The 19,010-nt window shown below is 36.9% G+C and overlaps 2 protein-coding genes, 2 long non-coding RNA genes and 1 pseudogene across 6 annotated transcripts; 1 reads left to right on the top strand and 4 right to left on the bottom strand.

Moving 5' to 3' along the window:
- Positions 1-165: 165 nt before the first annotated feature.
- Positions 166-2,210, top strand: LOC137745370 (small ribosomal subunit protein eS10z). 2 transcript variants are annotated; one of them, XR_015954324.1, is made up of 5 exons: positions 182-322; positions 420-745; positions 1,484-1,616; positions 1,909-2,088; positions 2,131-2,210. XR_015954324.1 is itself a non-coding variant. In XM_068485317.2 (4 exons), exons 1-4 carry the CDS (start codon positions 320-322, stop codon positions 1,984-1,986), a joined length of 540 nt encoding a protein of 179 aa, XP_068341418.1. In that variant the 5' UTR covers positions 166-319; the 3' UTR covers positions 1,987-2,210. The 2 variants fall into 2 exon arrangements, 1 of the variants encoding a protein (XP_068341418.1); XM_068485317.2 differs by having other exon boundaries at positions 166-322; positions 1,909-2,210.
- A 394-nt stretch (positions 2,211-2,604) lies between these two features.
- LOC137745369 (uncharacterized) lies at positions 2,605-5,747 on the bottom strand. The gene is made up of 7 exons (XM_068485316.2): positions 5,298-5,747; positions 5,117-5,209; positions 4,173-4,317; positions 3,964-4,074; positions 3,771-3,853; positions 3,631-3,688; positions 2,605-2,858 (listed from the first exon to the last, which is right to left on the bottom strand). The coding sequence occupies exons 1-7, from the start codon at positions 5,592-5,594 to the stop codon at positions 2,779-2,781; spliced, it is 867 nt and encodes a 288-aa protein (XP_068341417.2). The 5' UTR covers positions 5,595-5,747; the 3' UTR covers positions 2,605-2,778.
- A 1,895-nt stretch (positions 5,748-7,642) lies between these two features.
- Positions 7,643-13,576, bottom strand: LOC148692405 (kinesin-like protein KIN-7O; annotated as a pseudogene). The gene is made up of 13 exons (XR_015953937.1): positions 13,570-13,576; positions 13,398-13,462; positions 13,088-13,291; positions 12,818-13,000; positions 12,270-12,476; positions 12,053-12,143; positions 11,781-11,921; positions 11,255-11,349; positions 10,307-10,384; positions 10,073-10,220; positions 9,788-9,879; positions 9,634-9,705; positions 7,643-8,103 (listed from the first exon to the last, which is right to left on the bottom strand). The product of XR_015953937.1 is annotated as a kinesin-like protein KIN-7O (transcript).
- A 599-nt stretch (positions 13,577-14,175) lies between these two features.
- LOC148692404 (uncharacterized) lies at positions 14,176-15,623 on the bottom strand. Its single transcript, XR_015953861.1, has 3 exons — positions 15,406-15,623; positions 15,117-15,221; positions 14,176-14,263 (listed from the first exon to the last, which is right to left on the bottom strand). It is a non-coding gene; the product is annotated as an uncharacterized LOC148692404 (long non-coding RNA).
- Positions 15,624-17,925: 2,302 nt separating this feature from the next.
- On the bottom strand, positions 17,926-18,488 carry LOC137744453 (uncharacterized). Its single transcript, XR_015953862.1, has 3 exons — positions 18,317-18,488; positions 18,113-18,202; positions 17,926-18,022 (listed from the first exon to the last, which is right to left on the bottom strand). It is a non-coding gene; the product is annotated as an uncharacterized LOC137744453 (long non-coding RNA).
- Positions 18,489-19,010: the final 522 nt, after the last annotated feature.

The raw sequence follows: 19,010 nt of genomic DNA, 5'->3' as shown, positions 1-19,010 counted from the left end.
AGATTACCAAACACTTAATAACTTTATTTTACCCTATTTATTATCACAGTACAGCAAAAATAATTTTTTTTAAAAAAAATTCTTCAATACCAAATTAGCCTTAACATTTCTGCGAATAATTCAAGAATTAATTTTCAAGGTTGAAAACGTAATTTAGAACCCCGCAAGAAGAGAGAGAATGCCGCCTTCTCCTCTCCTATAAACAAAGTTGCTTCTCTCTAGGGTTTTACTTCACAGCGCGCAGCCTCGTAAAAGATCAGTTGTTTGCCGCCGTCTCTTCCTCTTCCTCAGTCGCAGCCGCCTCTTCGCAACCGCAACCATGGTAATTCTCCCTCCATTTCCCTCTCCTTATTTTCTGTTTGTTTCCCGAGAAACTGAAAATAAAGGAGAAAGTTAAATTTCTTGTATCGTATCTGCAGATCATTTCGGAGAAGAATCGCCGGGAGATCTCGAAGTACCTGTTCCAAGAGGGAGTTTGCTACGCGAAGAAGGACTATAACTTGGCGAAGCACCCGGATATCGATGTGCCGAATCTGCAGGTGATTAAGCTGATGCAGAGCTTCAAGTCCAAGGAGTATGTGAGGGAGACGTTTGCTTGGATGCACTACTACTGGTACCTCACCAATGACGGTATCGAGTTTTTGAGGACTTACCTCAATCTCCCTTCGGAGATTGTTCCTGCTACTCTGAAGAAGCAGGCCAAGCCTCCCGGCCGCCCCATGGGCCCATCCGGTGACCGCCCCCGGTAATTCGTTTTGTTCCAGCTCTTCTTGTTGTTTTATGCTATTCGGCTTGTTTTAATCCTTAAATTCTTATACAACTTTATGTTTCTTTGTTTTGCTGATAATATGTTATGTTTCTTTAATTCGTATCGGAATTTGTTAGTTTGATTGACAAGATTTGATGCACTTCTCGTTGGTTATGAAGTTCGGTTTGTTTTAATTCTTAAATGCCTATACAAATTTGGTTTTCCTCTGTATTGCTGATAATTTGTTATGTTTGTTTAATTCGTATCAGAATTTGTTAGTTTGATTGATAAGTTTTGATGCACTGCTCGTTGTTTATGAAGTTCGGTTTGTTTTAATTCTTAAAAGCTTATACAAATTTGGGTTTTCTTTGTATTGCTGATAATTTGTTATGTTTGTTTAATTCGGATTGGATGTTGTTAGTTTGATTGACAAGATTGATACACTGCTTGTATTGGGTTTGGAGTGTCTGCAATAAACGGGAATTGAATGAAATGCGAGTAGGGTTAATGGACTATTGAAGTATATTTTTTTGACCTGGTTGAACTAGTAAGTTCACGAGTTGACCTGGTTAATGGACTATGAAGAAGTCAATTGTAACCGAATCACAACACATTTATATCTTTGTTTTTTATTCTGCCAATGGACTGACAGATTTGTGCTTCCTTTTATGATCCATTTGTTGAATGCTTTGTTTGGTTGGAATATAATTTTTGGTTTGGTGATGTTGTGAACAGTGGCCCATCTCGCTTTGATGGAGAACGCAGATTCGGTGGTGACAGGGATGGGTACCGTGGAGGACCTCGTGCCCCTGGGGGTGACTTTGGGGACAAGGGTGGAGCTCCCGCTGATTATAGACCTTCTTTTGGGGTATTTTTTCTGTTGCATATAATTTGTTTCATATTTAAACTCCCAGGTTCTGTTTGTGTTTTACCATTTGTCGGATAGGGGGTCAATTTCACTTCTATGTCAACCGAAAATTTTATACTCAGGAATTTTATAACCATTTTTTATCTGATACCATCGAGATTTGTACTGTGGACTTGTTAAGCGTCGGTTTAGATAGTATGCATCTGTGTTTTTTCCTTGTTAGGTGTCCATGTTAAAGCGCATCATATGAAAACCTCCTAACTCATCTTTCTTGTTGCCTTTGTATTTTCAGGGGCCCGGTGGAAGACCTGGGTTTGGTCGCGGAGCTGGTGGTTTTGGTGCAGGTCCCGCTAGCTCTAATCAATCTTAAATGAACGGATGTTAAGAGCAGATGGCATTTTGTATTACGAGATAATAGCAGTTTTGTTTAATTGTTTCTGTTTGAATACCAAGGGATTTTCGTCGATGTTTAATTGTTTCTGTTTGAATACCAAGGGATTTTCGTCGATGTTTATTTTATTCTACATTGTGCTTGAATGACACCTTGAAATTATTTTCTTTGGGTCATTTATCCAATCACCTTGTGCTTTAATATTTCTGGGGTGTAGAGTATTTTCGTATTACTGCAGCCTACTGTTGTACTAGTCCAAGTTTGAAGTAGTTCTGTTTTGGTTTTCCGGTCGAGTTGAACAGAATTCCGCTTGGATTATGCCATCGTACTATGATTGAGGGCCTATCGGATTATTACAATTGGTGGCACAATGTCGATGCCTTGGATACCCGTAGAGATTTGTTTTTACAGATCAAGAGAATTTGTTCTCTAGATGGTTTGAACCGAAGAGCTATGACACGGTCGCGACTACGGTAGTATGCTCTGCTCTCATGCGATCAGTGCTCCATTCAAAAGACTCAACAGTCGCGATTAAGCCAAGCTGCAACGAGAGTTTTGCCCTTTGCCTTCGAAAAAAGGACGGTCTTTGTCATCGAATGATCAACAAATATGAATTAATATAAAGATTAAAGTATAAGATTTTCTACCACAACCCTCACAAAATTTGACCAAGTAATAGACCGACATCGTACAACTCCGGATACACAAAACTTTGATGAACCCTCAAAACCAATGAGCTTGCAACCATCGAGATTCTCACTAAAACATTGTTCACAAAACAGTCCACTTTCCGGCCAACGCCTGGCAAATCATTGTGATACAATATGCCGCGCTCAGTGGATAACCACATACTGCAAGAATTTTGAAATATCATGAGTTAGTATCACTTCACAGAATTAGCTCAGGTCTAGGGTTTATTCAAAAACTTGAAGCAAGACTTGTCAACCAGAGGATCCCATGTATTCCACTCAACGACATTGATCATGAGAATTACTATAGTAATTAGATAAGTTGAAGATTACAGACCTTTTGCGTACCAAAGCATTGAAATATGCAAACAATAATACTGATTTTCACAAACCAATTACTTCATACATAATCCGCGTTTCACCTAACAGAAACATCAATTGCACGCAAATGCTTAAGAGAGTTTTAACATGTAAACTTAAGCAGGCTTGGCTTGATAATCATTCTTAGCAGGAAGCTCAAATTCAAGCATCAAGCTACTAAATGAACAATCATGTGCTTGAATTCAAGTGAGATCTCAAATCATCAAATTTTAGATAAATAGTTAAATTTCTTGCATGAAATGTTAGTAATGGATATATATTTTTTTTGGATACAGGATGAACGAGAATAAATTGGTGACTTAGAACATGTCAATGTACCTATGATTCAAAAGTTTACGCCATATTTAGTCAATCAAATGTTCAAATACATTGTATCTACAGTATCTTTATGTTCAAATTCTAGTCATAATTTTAAATCCTTCCATCAAATCCTAAATGTGGCTCTTTAACCTTTGTAGTCAAACTGAACAAAGGGTTCCATTAACTCCGATACAGGGGAAGAAAATTATGCCTGAAAAATTAAATATTATACTGATGAAAAGCAAGGACATACCTGAAATGAAATCCTCATTATAGTCTGTCTCAACTTTCCCGTGAGCCATCGCACCAACCTGAAAAGACAGTATTAGAATAGCTACAAGTGCAAACAGTTAATATTCTAATATAAAGCCATAGCAATAGTTCTGAGCATACCACAAAAACAAAGTCCGTACTGTTTTCAGCACTAGCAACATAATTCTGTATGTTAACCAATTTTTCCGAACTGTATGAGAAGCCTGGAATGCAAGAATACGTCTTCAGTTTTCGAAATAGATGACATAATGGTTGGTGAGGTCAAGGCTGAAGTGTGGCATAAGGGTTGGATTTTAGTCATTAATAAACTCACCTATTTTACGAGAGTTGACGGGTAAATACTGTGTCACAGGGTTCTTTATCACACGCATAAGTTTCTCACGCTTACCAACAGCAGATATACTCAGTTTTTGTAGCAGCTGCACTGCAAGATGGTTGGCAGGATTAAAATGACAAATGGCCTTCACTAAAAGCAAATAACAGTGCTATTTTGCATAAGAATAGGGGAATAGATGAACTTACACATCACACCAGAGAACCGCTTAAATGTCCTCGGGATACGAACATATGGCTTAACTTCAATAAGAACACCTGCTGCAGTTCTCACATACACGTTTCGCAACCTCCCAGCTTTATTAATTGGGCTATCTAAAACCATAAGGAGAGCCTGCAGACCACAATAGTTGGGATCTCATTACTTCTGTACACTTTCACATTTTCCATTTACTTTTCATAAGAAACTAGAATTACTTTTTTCTTTTTTCTTATAAGAAAGAGAATCATGGATCGAAGGAATCAAAGCCAAAACAGAGGACAAGAAGCCAACTACACTAAAGAGCTCCTAACAAGCTAAAAAACGAAAAACACAGAAACAGAAGCTTCCAGAATAACAGAACAAAGCACAAGGAAGCAGCAGTTATCCCATCACAAAATACAGAAAAGAAATAACTGCTCCTAAACTCTTGACAATTCCAAAGCCAAAATTGAACTCTATGCCACAAGTATTCCTTTTCCCCCTCCATCAAACTTTCATACACCCTTCTATTACGTCCCTACCATCATCCAACACCCTTATTCACTTTGAGAAACCACATCCCATGGTGGTCTTTCTTCCCTGCTGCCACACCTTCGTATAAAAGGTTCCTCATAACCAGAATGACCAGCAATAGAACTTATACGGTTCGGCCACACCTTCATTTCATGTAATGGCCAGCAATATAATGCCAATTCAATTTTGAAACAGCTGCTATGTACGGTTTGGAGTTGATCCTAATTTGTTTTCTAACTTATAGTAGAGCTGAAATCAAACTTCTATAGCCGCACACAAGTGCAAATTAATTCAATTTATGCTTCTTTACAAATAAATAAAACTAAAAAACCAAGAGCAAAAGGTGAATGCAGAAGTTCATGCAGAGAAGTTTCATTAAATTCAATAGAGAAGCAGAAATTAGCCAGAGTTTGCTAACCTGATGAACGATATCAGGCCTGTAAAGAGCAGGATCCTTGTTGTTCTTCCTCAGGAAATTTGAGTGGTCGTCAGAATTCAATAGCTGATAAGTCTACAATAAAAAATATAAAAAAAACCAGTTCAAAATTAAAAAAAAAATATACACATAAAATTATACAAATAGCATAGAAAAATCAAACCTTTCCAACTTTGGCAACTTCCAGAGAAGCTTTCTCAAGGATGAAGATAGCACCAGGTCCGTTCTTGGGGTTAATCTCTGCTGGGGCCAATGGAATACCCTCGAGCTCAATTGGGTTGCCCTCCTTTTCTTCTGATTCATTTCCTTTGATCCGTTTCTTATCGGCTTCCTCTGCCTCTGGTTCTTCTGGTTCAGCTGCTGCTGCTGCTGCTACTGCTACTTCTTCTTCCTCTGCCCTGTCGAATACATCTGCATTCTTCTTCCGCTTCTTTCCCTTCACTGCATATGGCCTCACCATTTTTGTAGCTTGCAGTCACGGTTTATCAGTTTCTCAGAGACAAATGCGAGCAGAATATTTGGTTTAAATGGAGAGTATTTGCAGGGAGAGTGTTTACACTTTACACTCCTATTTGGAGAAGACAACTACTTATCAGAGGTTTAGGGTTTAGGGTTTAAGGCAACATTTCTGAATTTTAGTGATAGGCCCAACCTGAACTTTGTTTTTCTCCTTTGGAATTTCTTTTTTAATCTTTACACTTAAACTTTTATTGTGATCAGAAGGGGCTGAAATGTCTTCGTGAGTCTTCTCAATCTTAAAAAAAATATGGATAACCGTGACTTGTCAACTGTTGTTCCCTTTTTGAAAAAAAAAAAAAAACACTTATCAATAATCATAACTCATCTAAACGCCTCAAGGTTTCCTTCTTCCCTTTCCTCTTTGCCTCTGCAGACAAAACTGATGAATAAAACTTCACAGTTGCCCTCTTTGCCGAAATCCCAATAGAAGAAATTCACTTCTTCAAATCTCCACTAGAAAAATTCATACAGCAAACTCCGACAACCATGAAGCTTAGTTTATGTGAAAGAGAGTGCTAATGTGAAAAGTTTTACCGAAAACATCATCAATCTAATTCTTTAAGACAATGTATCAAGCTAAATTTCTAATATCATTTCCATTTTCCTTGGTGATTGATGAAATTGAAGGATTTTGCTGTAAAAATAAATAATGTGCAAGCTTTGAGCCTCATTCAACCCATTGGCAGGGTTCTGACTTTTGAGAAGGCTCTGCAACCTTAAAAATAAACTTCCTTCATTTTGCAATTTGAATATCTATGTACGTTTGATATTTTATAGTAATGTACTAATGTTTTTTCATTAGGCTTTTATTTTGAGATATATAATACTTAACAGGTAAATGTATTTTTATATTTTGAAGTAAATTTATGTGACAATATAGTATGTAGATACTAATTTAGTATGATGTTTTTATTTGATTGTTTGTTGAAGTAAAATATATTTTCTTTAATGGAAAATAGGTTGGGTCATATTACCCGTTAATTTAATGGGTGGAGTTCGAGTCAGGTTATATTACCCGTTTATTTTAACGACTTTAACAAGACACGGTCCATTAAGATATCGAATCTATCACAAAAACGACACGAACATGACAAACACGACACCATCACCATGTCTACTCATGTCATAATTTTGCACTAGACACTAACTATCATGGTACATACTTTGAGAGCCATAGTTGGCACTATACTACATTCATCGACAGTAACTAGAAATTCTTTAAAAAGCACAAGAGGCACTGATTATTGATAAATCTATGACGTGTTTACGTACCCGTAATCAGAATCAAAATGTGGAATTGAATTCCAATTACGGAGTACTCCAACTTTTACTAAATTACGAGGAATTGAAAAAGTGGTGGGACCCATAAAAATTTTGGAATTCAATTCCTTCTTTTGGACTAATTGGACTCCTGAGATATATGAGGTATACCGTATTTCAATTCCGCCTGTTGTGGGGAATTCGGAATACAAATTTTCTACCACTATATCCTCACTTTATTTTTAAAATTCTAGCACTACCCTTTGCATTAACAAAGAAGATCCACATGCCCGTCCAACGCTAATGTCCAGTGCCACTCCCTCCCCCAACACTGCAACCACTGATGCCCAACAGCGCAACCCAAACCCACTACTCCCACTCTCCGCCATATCTCTATGTTTCCCCATGAAAATTTTGAAATCAAATGCACTGGGTTAGAGAGAGAGAGAGAGAGAGAGAGAGAGGGAAAAGAAGAGGAAGAGAGAGAGGCCATGAGGGAGTTATAGTGGAGTTTATTTGCATCAGATGCCCAAGATTTGAAATAGATAAACTTGAAATCATAATGGAATAGATTGAGATAGCAAGAGGTGGCGGTGAGGAGTGGGTTCTTTGGGAAGAAAAGATGGGTTTGGGGTTGAGTTATTTTTTTATTTAAGTAAATAAATATTCACTTTTTTTTTTTATGAATTATTATATACAATTTTATTTTATAGAATTTGAATAAGGGTATTTTTGTAATCATATTGAATTATATTCCGCTTCTAGTGAATTAGTAAACATTTAAAAGGAATCGGTACTTTGTTTTACTTCGATTCCAGAAAATTTAAGTAAACAGTTTCAATAGAAATCCAATTCCAACTTCTCCTCAATTCAATTCCTCTCATTCTGATTACGGATTAGTAAACAAGCCACTAATATAATTAGCAACCCATAAGAAACTTTCTATGGATTTATTTTTGTTCATGAGACCCCTTTGCAGCAGAAAGCTGCTTCTTAAGGCTGATGACCTCTACTCCTTTTGAAGCTAACAGGTCCTTTAGCTTGACTGTAGCCTCCTCATACTTGCTGTTCATGTGGTCGGACTCGTCCAAAGCGTCCTTGTAACTACTTCTGAAGGCATCTAACTTTGCTTGTGCCCCTCGAAGCCTCGTTCGAAGCTTTGCCTTGTCTGCGCTGTTTTCGACTTGATCCTGTTCAAAGTATAGTTGGCCAAATTAAGGACTCACCAAAGAAAGATAATATTACTTCTTTTCTTGAAAGGATACAACTTCTGACAGCGGTTTTAGATTTGTGATTTTCGATAAAAGAACTGTTATTAGCACTTTAAGAATCTCATTCTACGCTCCTCATAAATATATTTTTCTTTCTAATTATAGAAAGTTTGGAGTGCAAAGTAGGGTTTTTGGAGTACCAATAATAATTCCAATTCGACAACTCCACATGAAAAATTACTACTACATTTTTATATTTTAGGTTGCATTTTTTTTTAGTCCCTGTGTTGAGACCACACTCTTAATATGGCGTAATGAAAATTTGTGGTGAACGCCATTAGCTATTAAGGTCCGAATCAAAATTCTGTTAGAAAATTTGTGGTAAACGCCGTTAGCTATTAAGGTCCAAATCAAAATTCTGTTAGTCTTCCATTAAAAACGGAGGTTAAAATCGTCATTTCAAACAATGATATAACTCAAAAGCCACGAGCATAAGAGTTAGAAGAGGTCGTGCACTGACTAGAGAATTCACGACTTGCTAATTTTTTAAATTAGAATTTCACAAATTGTGAGGCTTGAGCCCTAATCGTTTGAAGTGCTTTTGGGAAAAATATTTGAGACCAATCCTTAATAAAAATGCAAATGAAACTTAGAAAAGCTCTTGTAGTGCTTTTGGAACCCAAAAACTTTTTCGCAAAATCACTTTCAATCATTTTAACAACGCTTTCCAAATGAGCACCCTAATCATAGTTTGCAATGGGTTTTGCAAGACAAGGAATATTGAAGAAGGTCCAAAGATACAAACACAAGATGGTTGACAAGTTTACGCACAGGAGTATGATCAAATAGAAGAGAGTCAACAGAGTAAGAGGTTTTGGGATGATGTTATTTGGCTACATTATACACGACAATTAGTACATATTGCCATTATCAAAAGGGATTTACCATTCAGCGGAGGTTAGATCAAGCATGCCATTTACTTTAGGAACGAGTAGATGCTGGGGTCTTTCCATATCTTTACATATGTGAGTAATGCTGCTGTAAATTAGGTTTGAAGAATGAAGCATATGAACTTGCAACTGGTACAGATATGTGATTAATCCTAATTGCCGTCAAACTTGAAGTCCTCGGACTCTCTAGTACGCGAACAACCATTCCCAACTCATACATCATATGAACTTATTTGTTTGAAAACGATGATTTTAACCCCTTTACTAACGGAAGACTAACAGAATTTTGATTTGGACCTTAATTGTTAACAAGGTTTACCACAGTGTTTAATTAACCACCCCTTCACCAGAGTCACCATAAAATTGGGATCTCACGATTCTCATCACAGGGACCACGAAAAAAGAGATTTCTTGACATCATTTGGAGTGAATGGATTTTAATAACTAAACTGTTAACCAGACCCAATTGTTGAAACTGCAGATGTAAACTTTTGTTTATGTTTATGACTACAAATATGAGAACTATGTTGCAGAATAAATCAAGTATAGAAGCACTTACTTTGTGAGTCTTTAGCTCCATGCTTGATATTCTCCTTGTCAGTTCCTCGACTTGAAACTTAGCCTCCAACAACTGGTATTAAGTTCATCATTATATGAGACGGCTCTCAAACAATTAGGTGCCGATGAGAAAAAAGAACGTTTCAGTCACCTACCAAGTCATTGTAATGTTTATTGAGACTTTCTTCTTCAATTGCAAATTTCTGCTGCTCTTGGATCTGAGTCACTAGTTTATCCCCTTCCAGAGCTGGTTGTTGAGACTCTGCAGACAAAAGCCAATGAATCAAACAAACTGAATAAATTTTCAGGAATATATGTTAGTTTCTCCCTTGCCGACCCCACTTAGTGGGAAAGGGCTTTGTTGTTGTTGATGTTGTATATGTTAGTTTCTCCCTTGCTACTAACCACTATACTTTTTTTCCTGAACATTATGTAGTGGCTCATAAAGAACAGAAATGGAGATATTACCTGGCTGTCATTTGAAAGTTCCGATAACTCTTTTAGTCGAATCAACAAGCCTTCTCTTTCTTTACTCAGACATTTAAGCTCCTTCTGAATTCCGCATGTCTCCAAGTTTGAGCTCAACATCTAAATGGTTTAAAATTAAAAAAGGTGCATAACAAACACTGATAAATGTGTACTAACCATATTTTGAGCTAAAACAAATAACTCACTTCTTGGGACTGTTTGCTCAGAACATGATCTGTAATATCGTCCTTATTCAGTTGATCAATCCAAAAGACTTCTCCACACTGCAACAGAAGCATAACAAAATATAATGTTTTGGTCTTCTAATACATCCAGACAAAAGTATTACAAATCTATGACATTCAGATTCAAGATGTGCCAATACATCCAGCAAAAAAGAAAAGAGTAATTTTATATTTACATGTTAACTTGTGACATTGTCCAGACTCCAGACAAACGTATTACAAATCTATCCAGACTCCAGACAAACGTATTACAAATCTATCCAGACTCCAGACAAACGTATAACAAATCTATCCCATCTTTGGACATTCTTTTAACATTTTCTGAAGGTAGAAAATCACAGAAGAGCAGAAATATTTTGGCAAGCAGAAACTTTGTCCTAAACCTGCCGGATAAATGGAATAACAAACCTTAAAGGGGGAACATGAGTTTCAAGGGAATAGGGCAACAACCTATATCAAGGTAACAACACCCAACCCCAACAGAGCAGCAGAAGAAACCATCCGATAATAAAGTGTGTGTACTAGTTTCTGAAAGTTGAGGCATACAATTCACGAAGTATAGATTAGAAGACATATACCATCTTTATCTTCTATTAGAAGGGTGAGCTGAAACTTAAAAATATAAAAAGAAGAGTTTGCTAAACTGCTCAAGGATTGAAGTAGGTTTGCTGAAAAAGGGCCATGAAAATCTGTGACAAAGACCAGACAATGACCAAGATGGTGAGAAACGGTGGCAAAGCCACAATTTTGTTACCAAACTTCTGCCAAGCAGCTCAGTTCAAGCATTGAGAGCTGCAAAAACACTAGACCTTTTGCTGTAGCAGAGAGAGGGAGAGAGGGAGAGAGAGGGTATCTAAGAAGACGTAAGTGAAGTGGAGAAAAATGGGGGGAATAAAAACTGAAACAAACCTGAATGTCTTCTGTCCAGCTGTTTCCTCGCAACAAGTTAATCTTCCCATAAGGAACTTGCATTCTTGTCTACAAGACTCCAACTCATTCCTCACCTAACAGTTTAACATAATCACAACCAATAATCAAGTAAGAAATAATGTGGTTTTGCACATTCTATATCACAGTTGTATGCATCTGCAACAAGAAGAGACCAATCACAATGTTGCGAATACTTGGACCATATGGTCAAAATATCGTTCCTAATAGCCAAATGGGAGAAAGAAAATTGATATGTTTAAACAAGCAATTTAGATAAAAAGACATCTTTTGTGTTACCACAACCAAAGCTTCACCGAAGGAGTTCAGCAGCAGAGAATCAAACTGAGGGTAATCCAAGGTCAATTCTATGGGTGGAGAGAACAGTGAAACGTAAAGGCCAAATTTACTCAATTCTCTCTCGAATTCAAAGTTTTGGGTAGAAACCATATTGAAGACTAGCAAGCAAACTCTTTGGAGTGTAGACAAGAGAGGAGATGAGCGCCACCTCGGACATTTCCCTTGATAATGATGTAATCTCTATGTTGTATAACTTTGATTTTTCTTCTATGGCTTCAATGGAAGCCTTCTCCTTAGCTGACCATATTGCTCTTTCCTCCTCCATTTCCAAAAGGGAATTTGTAAGTTGCTGCCAATGAAAGATACAAATCAAATGAGCAACTATGCACCAAGAAACATAGTTACACACAGAAACTCAAATAAAAATTGATGTTTTTATTTTATAATCTAGGTAATAATTATTGCCCAAAATTAGGCTACCATCGCCAAGTCTTCCTTTTTTTCAGTGCAACATTTTATTGGAGCCTTCCATCTTTTGCTGCTCAAATGTAGATTCTTCTAACCTCTGCTTCTGGATATACACAAAGATAACAAAGACAATGAGAAAAATTCACACAATAAAGAACACTAGCCATTTATTCTTTCAAACGAAGGTAGACAAAGACATAGTGTGAAAGAGACGCAAAGACAAGCTTACCAGGGCCAAAAGCTCTTCCTGCAATGCTTCGAGTTCCAAGCTTGATGTGCTCAGTTTTTCGGACAGGTTTTCTAATTCAGATGCTAAAGCTTCGTTGGTGGACATAGCATCTTCTTTTTCTCTGTATCTAGCTGATAACTCTTCTTCTAGAGCATTAATCTTTGTCTCCATTTCAAAAACATCAACTTCCATCTTTTTGTATTCTTCCTGAAAAACAGAAAAAACGAAAAATAGAGTTATCATCATTGAATACAAAACAAAACTACGATGCTACACAGTATATTTTATTTAAACGAGACTACAAATGCTTAAGAAGAGTAACTTAACGACCAGAGAACATAACAAGTAAACTCATGTAAATTTTCCTTTAAAACCTCAACAAAATATTAACTATTGGGTTATTCTCTCGTCAGCATTGACAATTATTTTCTTTTTGTAGAAGTCTCTCATCACTTCAGCATATTGACATTTAAAAATAAAATAACTTGCATTGCATTACAAACTTGATGCATAGTAAAGGAACAGAAACTAGACATCATTGTCAGCACCTGTAACGTCTGTTTGAAGGCAAGGTTTTTTGCTCTTTTAGGATCCAATGTCTTCAAACCCTTATCATTAACTGAATCACGCCTTCTACCAGCAAGTGACTTGCATGTATTCATGTCATGTTCAAGAAGAGAGTTCAGACTGTGCAATCGTTTTATTTCTCGTTCAGCAGACACTTTTTCACCCTGCAAATAGGCGAATATGTTGGTGAAAGTGAGAGCCTGTGATTTTATGATATCAATGACCAGAGCCAAAGGCACATAGTATCAAACCTCTAGTTTGGTTTTCTCTTGTATGGCATTCTTCAGCTTAAACTCTGTCTCTTTCAACTTCATTCTTATTTTCTCAACATCTTTGCGCAGATTTTCCTTTTCCTTGGCCAAAGAACAGGATGATAAACCTGATATTTCTTTTTCAAAAACTTGTATATGAGAAATATATTCTCCCTTTTCCAAATCCTGGTGTTCCAAAAGTTCCTGAAATAATAATCAGTGAAGAAGACTTACTAGCACAGATACTAAAGATACTAATAATGGTAAGAATATTGCTTTTAATGTAATTAATGCCAACATAAAAGCTTACCCTGAAAGAGTTCTCGGAATTTTGAGTCTGCAGTTTCAGTTCTTCTATCTGGTTCTAAAGATTAACTGATTGATGGTATAAAAACTGTTACCATATATTAATACAGTTTTTTAATGTGGTCCTGAAATAAAAGATTTCAGGATCTCTTACATAAGTAAAGTTATGAGCTAACCTTTCATTCTCAAGCCCAGAAACCTTCTGCATCGTATAAGAGTTTAACTTCTCATGGTCACTGATAATTATTTTGTTTCAAAGAAAAATCCCACATTAAGGTCTTGAAAATCCTGCGTTACAATGAAATCAGGCCATATGATGGTCTGAAAGAATTATAGTGTTCATAGAATAAAGACCACAGCAGCTTCAGAAAATAAATCAAGATAAACTCATAAATAACATCTTAAGACATCTACAAACTATTTCTTTTGGCAAGTATTAGAATATAAGAAAAGTCATTATAAGATGATGTTTCAAAAATACTCACTAGGAACGTATCGAATAGCACAGAGAAACTCTTGGAGACCTCATCCAAAACTGAAGATGCACTTTCAATGGCTATTTATGAGCTTCGAACTTCCAATATTAATTCTTGGACCTCCTTTGCAAGCTTGATCACAAAGTCACAACTTCCATCCGAGATGAAGCTATTGAAAGTTAGCTGCATATACTTCAAAAGAGAACATGTATATTCAACCAAACCCTATAGTACGAACACCATTAAAGTTTTGAGTAATAGATAATAATGCTTGTCAAAGAATTAACACAAAAGAAGGAGATCATACATCAACTTTTGTTACAAATTCGTTCCAAGTAAGTTGATCACGAGCTACCCTGGCCTCCTCACGTGCAACTTGAAGCTCTTCATAGAGCTATGTACATTAAAAATACATGCCAATTTTAAAATTATGAGACATAAGGAACATCTTAATAACAGATTTAAACAATTAAAACAAAGAAATGAGTTCTCAGAATCATTCTAACCAAGAAACCATACAACAGGAAGTGGGCAGGCTTGTGCATACATAAACGGTAACTTAAAACAGATACAATAATTTGACTTCATGTGTAATACCCTGTGCTGAAAGCTCAAAAGATTTGATTATTTTTAAAGGCTAAGTTTTTTGAAACAGGCTCTTGTGAGCCTGACAAGAGAGAACACACAAGGCACTTTTACCTAAAATACTTTCAATATATAGTCCTTTAACTGTAGCTAGTCCATCTTGACACATGAGGGCGCATAGAGGTGTGTAGTATATACACATATGAAGGCATATTGAGTGGTGGCGAGAGGGAGAGAGAGAGAGAGAGAGAGAGAGAGAGAGAGAGAGAGAGAGATATCAAAACTGCTTTAAGTACTTTACTTAAAATAAACTAAATAGAAAAGTTAGATAAAAAAATTTCTATAGAAACTGAATCCCACATTTAAGAAACATGTATTGTGAACGACTTTCTTTTTCTTCTTTCGTTATTGCAGGTCGGTGGTGATGATAAGCTTGAAGCTTAAGTTTGCAGCAGATTAGCTCTAAAAATATATAAAATAAAATAAAATAAAAAACTGTGCAATTGACTGTCAATGCAATTATTGACGTAAATGTTTAAACATAGTAACATCCTAAAAACGTCCAGAAGAGTAGCTCTCTAAACGATTTGATGAAGCTGCTCACAGAATAAAATCTATTACAGGCTTATATAGAACAACTGGCTAACATAAACTATGATTACCTCGTCAAACTTCTCCCGAGCACAAATGTTTTGCTCGGTTGCCAGCTCAACTACATTATGTAAATTTTGCTGGCTTGAAGGCTTCACTGTTTCAAGCATCTTAATCTGCATGTAAGGACAGACATTAAATGATAATAATGTCAAAACGAATAAAAAGTACAATTGAAAAGATACTGAATTATCAGAAATTTAACATGCATAAAGATTAAAAATTAAGGAGCCTAGAAAAAAAATCGTTTTAAAAAAGGAAAAAAATCGTTTAAAAAAAAATGAAGAACAGGAGAACTACGTGTTCTTGAAGTCGCTTAATCACAAGAATAGCATCTGGCTCTCTTAAACTAACGTTATTTTCCCCATTAATGGTACCTTTATTGAGATAAGACTTGGAGTAATCATTACACATGCTCCAGAAAACATATCAGCCTCAGCAAGCTTCCGTGTCAAGCAATCAATTTGTATTTCACTCGAAGTTCTCTAAATGAGGTAAAGATTAGTATAGAATGTAAAAAAATTTGCTGATGCATTGAGGTGGGGAGTTGGCCAATAAAGTACTTGGGTCTCCCTCTTGAGGGTAGGCCAAGAGCACTTATGTTTTGGGATCCAGTGGTAGAAAAAATGGAGAAAAGAATTCAAAGTTGGAAGAAGGCCTTCTTATCCAGAGGAGGCAGATTAACTTTGATTCAATCTGTTTTGGGAAGCTTGCCAATCTACTACATGTCCTTGTTCAAAATTCCTTGCGGGGTGATTGGAACCTAGAAAAACTAACGAAAGGGTTTCTTTGGGAGGGGGTGGAGGAAGGAAAGAAAAACCACCTGGTGAAATGGGAGTTAGTTATTAAAAGTAAGGAGGAAGGGGGTTTAGGTGTGGGGAATTTGAGGAATCAGAATGAAGCGTTATTGGCTAAGTGGTTGTGGAGATTCCCAAAGGAACCAAATTCTCTCTGGCACAAGGTGATAAGAAGCAAGTATGGGCTGCAGGATAATGGGTGGATTGCAAATCCTCCATTGCGGGGTTCAAGTCGAAGCCCCTGGAAAGATATTTCGTGTGGTCTCCAATCGTTTCTACATTGTTGCAAGTTTGAGGTGGGCAACGGGGAGAGGGTGAGGTGTTGGGAGGATGGTTGGTTGGAAGGGGGACCATTGAAAGAACAATATCCTAGATTATTCTTGCTATCGAGAAAGCACAACCAGAACATCGCAAGTTTTGTGGATCTTTCTATCAATTCTTTGAGCTGGAATTTTGATTTCAGGAGAAATTTGAATGAGGCAGAGATAGAAGAGGCAGCTAGATTATTACAGAAAGTGGAAAATGTTCGCTTGTCTCAATCAAGAGCGGATGACAGAAGGTGGAAACTGGAATTATCAGGATTGTTCACTTGCAAATCCTATCGCTCTTTCTTGAGCAACAATGGGATTGTGCAACATTTTCCACCCTCTTCTCAGATTTGGAAATCAAAAGTTCCTCCAAAGGTCAAAGTTCTTGTGTGGCTAGTGGCTATTGGGAAGCTCAACACTTGTGATCAAATTCAAAGGAGAAGTCCTTTTATTTGCTTCTCTCCCCATTGGTGCAGTTTGTGTAAAGCTAAGGAGGAGAGTGTTAACCACATTTTCCTTCATTGTTCTTACACAATTCAACTGTGGTGGAAATTGTTTCAGGAGGTTAGAGTTAGTTGGGTCATTCCAAAGGGTTGTTTCGAGCTTCTAAGCACCAATTTTGAGGCTCTAGGAATTGGGAGGAAAGCTAAAGCTTTGTGGGGTTGTCTGGTGTCGGCAATTTTTTGGAACATTTGGTTGGAGCGTAACAAAAGAATTTTTGAGGATTATACTGGTGTGGGGGTAGCAGATCTATGGGGAAGAGTAAGATATTGGGCAGCCCTCTGGGCTTCAGTTTCGAATGATTTTAAGAATTACTCTCTTTCTCACATACTGTGGGATATGTTAGCAGTTGTAAAGTGATTTTGGTTGAGGTTTTCCTACTTGTAATCAGATCCTCTTGAGAGATTTTCTTGTTCTGTTCTTGGTGGATTTCTTATCCACTTCTGTGTATTTCACTTTTCTTTTTTAATAAACTGTCATAGTTTCTTCTCAAAAAAAAATAGATCTCCATATAAGACATTCGTAAAAGGAATTCCCGGTGTACATCCTAAAAGCAAGAAATAACTTGAGAAAGTGCATACACTGAGTTTGCTTAGACAAATTCATGAATCAAAAATAAAGAAGCAAGATGACTGGAAAACCTTAAAGAATAATTGACTTCAAGTGCTCTATTTAGGGGTTCATGCATTCTGAAACTTAAGCTATGTATCAGATGTAACCTATTCAGTTCAGCCATTTGCAGAGTCTAGAACAATGTAAAACCAATTCAGCCACCCTTACCTTCAACAGACTAATCTGCATCTTTAGGGTTCCCAAATATAAAATAAAGTGGCACCAACAATAACTTGATACCTGTCTCAGCTACAAAACAATAACAAATCGCAGTTTGATTGATCTAAGTATGCTAAATACCTAAGTGTCTAAAATTTAATTAATGTTATCAAAAGTGGTAAATTATATTACATTAAATTACCAAAAGTGTGCACAACAGTTTTCTGAAGCCAAGAACTGAAATGATAAGACAACTTCTAGAGCATGTAATATGTAATCGTATAAGTTTGCATCAAACATTTTAAGCGTAGAACTAGCAGCTTATTTGATCAGGGAAATTTCAGAAATTTATTACTTAACAATTTACATTGTTACCACTAATTCGTACCAAATTACACATTTGACAATCCAACCAAAGTACCTCTTGAATAATGTCGAACATATTGCGCACTGCAAGGGGAATCACCCCCGGCTCAGTAGCCGAGCCTGGAATGGTGTGAGTTTTCCCACTGTTAGTTTGCCCATATGCAAACACAGTTCCTCCAAAGGAATAATCAAAAAAGAAAAATTAAATTTAGAAGTGAAAAATAAAAAATATGCAATTATTCAAATTGATAATACTGAAGGTACCATTGAAGCCGCGAACGGCGGCAGCGACTATATTTTTGGTTTTTGATTCATAGACCTCGAACGTCTTACAATCTTCACCGAAAATTCGATCTGTAAAGCCAAACAAAACAAATCTATGAAAATTGGAGGAGAAAAATGCATTTAACCCAGGATATTGAAAATTGCAGAGAAGCAGAGGAGAGAGAGAGAAGGTTGAGTGGGTACCGAATTCGAACTTGGAGTGGTTGGGGATGGCGCTGGAGTTGCCGGAAATGCGCCAAGGGCTGGTCTTGGCGTCTTCAGCTGAGAGCGGCCGAGCACGCACAGTGGTGTGTATTCTCTCCATTTCTCTCGGGCTCGGCAGAATTAGGTGCCGATTTGCTACAATTATGGCGGTTTTCAACAGCTCATTTGGGTTTTTGCTTTTTGGGGGCACTGGCTTTTTTTCCCGCCTTTGCGCTTTGGATGTGTGGAAGACAACGCCGTTAAATTACGGATATAGGTTTCTCAAAACGTGGTTTCTTATTCAGAAATATCCAAAATGGGATAATTTCTCAATTTTGGAATAAAAATAGGACAAATCGATCGTACACAAGCTATGCACACCATGCACAAAACCAAAAGTACTAAAATACCCACATAAAAATACTAAAAACTCTCAGCTCATTTCATCATTTTTGTCATTTGGAAAAGAGACATACCGAGAGAGCTCTATGAGCTCTAGGTTTCTAGGTTGAGCTCTGATCTCTAAGCTCTAATTTCGAGGAGAAGGCAGTTGAGAGTGAAGGTTCGAAGTGAGAGTTTCCCGTTTGCATCAATATTCCATTCTTAAAGATGTGATTTTGTAATAGATTTTGCGTTTTGGCCGGAAAGTTCCATTCTTTCTGGCCAGTGAAGCTTTGGTAGCCATACCTCCACA

Source organism: Pyrus communis, chromosome 12 (genome assembly GCF_041283825.1).
Source record: "Pyrus communis isolate YQ-2024b chromosome 12, ASM4128382v1, whole genome shotgun sequence".
NCBI classification, from domain to species: domain Eukaryota; kingdom Viridiplantae; phylum Streptophyta; class Magnoliopsida; order Rosales; family Rosaceae; genus Pyrus; species Pyrus communis.
This window is presented reverse-complemented; position numbering and strand designations above follow the sequence as displayed.

Excerpts from the sequence above, each read along its gene's own strand:
- LOC137745369 (XM_068485316.2), bottom strand. The coding sequence starts at position 5,594 with ATGGTGAGGCCATATGCAGTGAAGGGAAAGAAGCGGAAGAAGAATGCA. Across the intron at positions 4,075-4,172 it reads GCGGTTCTCTGGTGTGATGT|TGCAGCTGCTACAAAAACTG; the intron begins GTAAGTTCATCT and ends ACCATCTTGCAG. Across the intron at positions 2,859-3,630 it reads TAATGAGGATTTCATTTCAG|TATGTGGTTATCCACTGAGC; the intron begins GTATGTCCTTGC and ends AAATTCTTGCAG.
- LOC137745370 (XM_068485317.2), top strand. Across the intron at positions 746-1,483 it reads CCATCCGGTGACCGCCCCCG|TGGCCCATCTCGCTTTGATG; the intron begins GTAATTCGTTTT and ends TGTTGTGAACAG. Across the intron at positions 1,617-1,908 it reads ATTATAGACCTTCTTTTGGG|GGGCCCGGTGGAAGACCTGG; the intron begins GTATTTTTTCTG and ends TTGTATTTTCAG.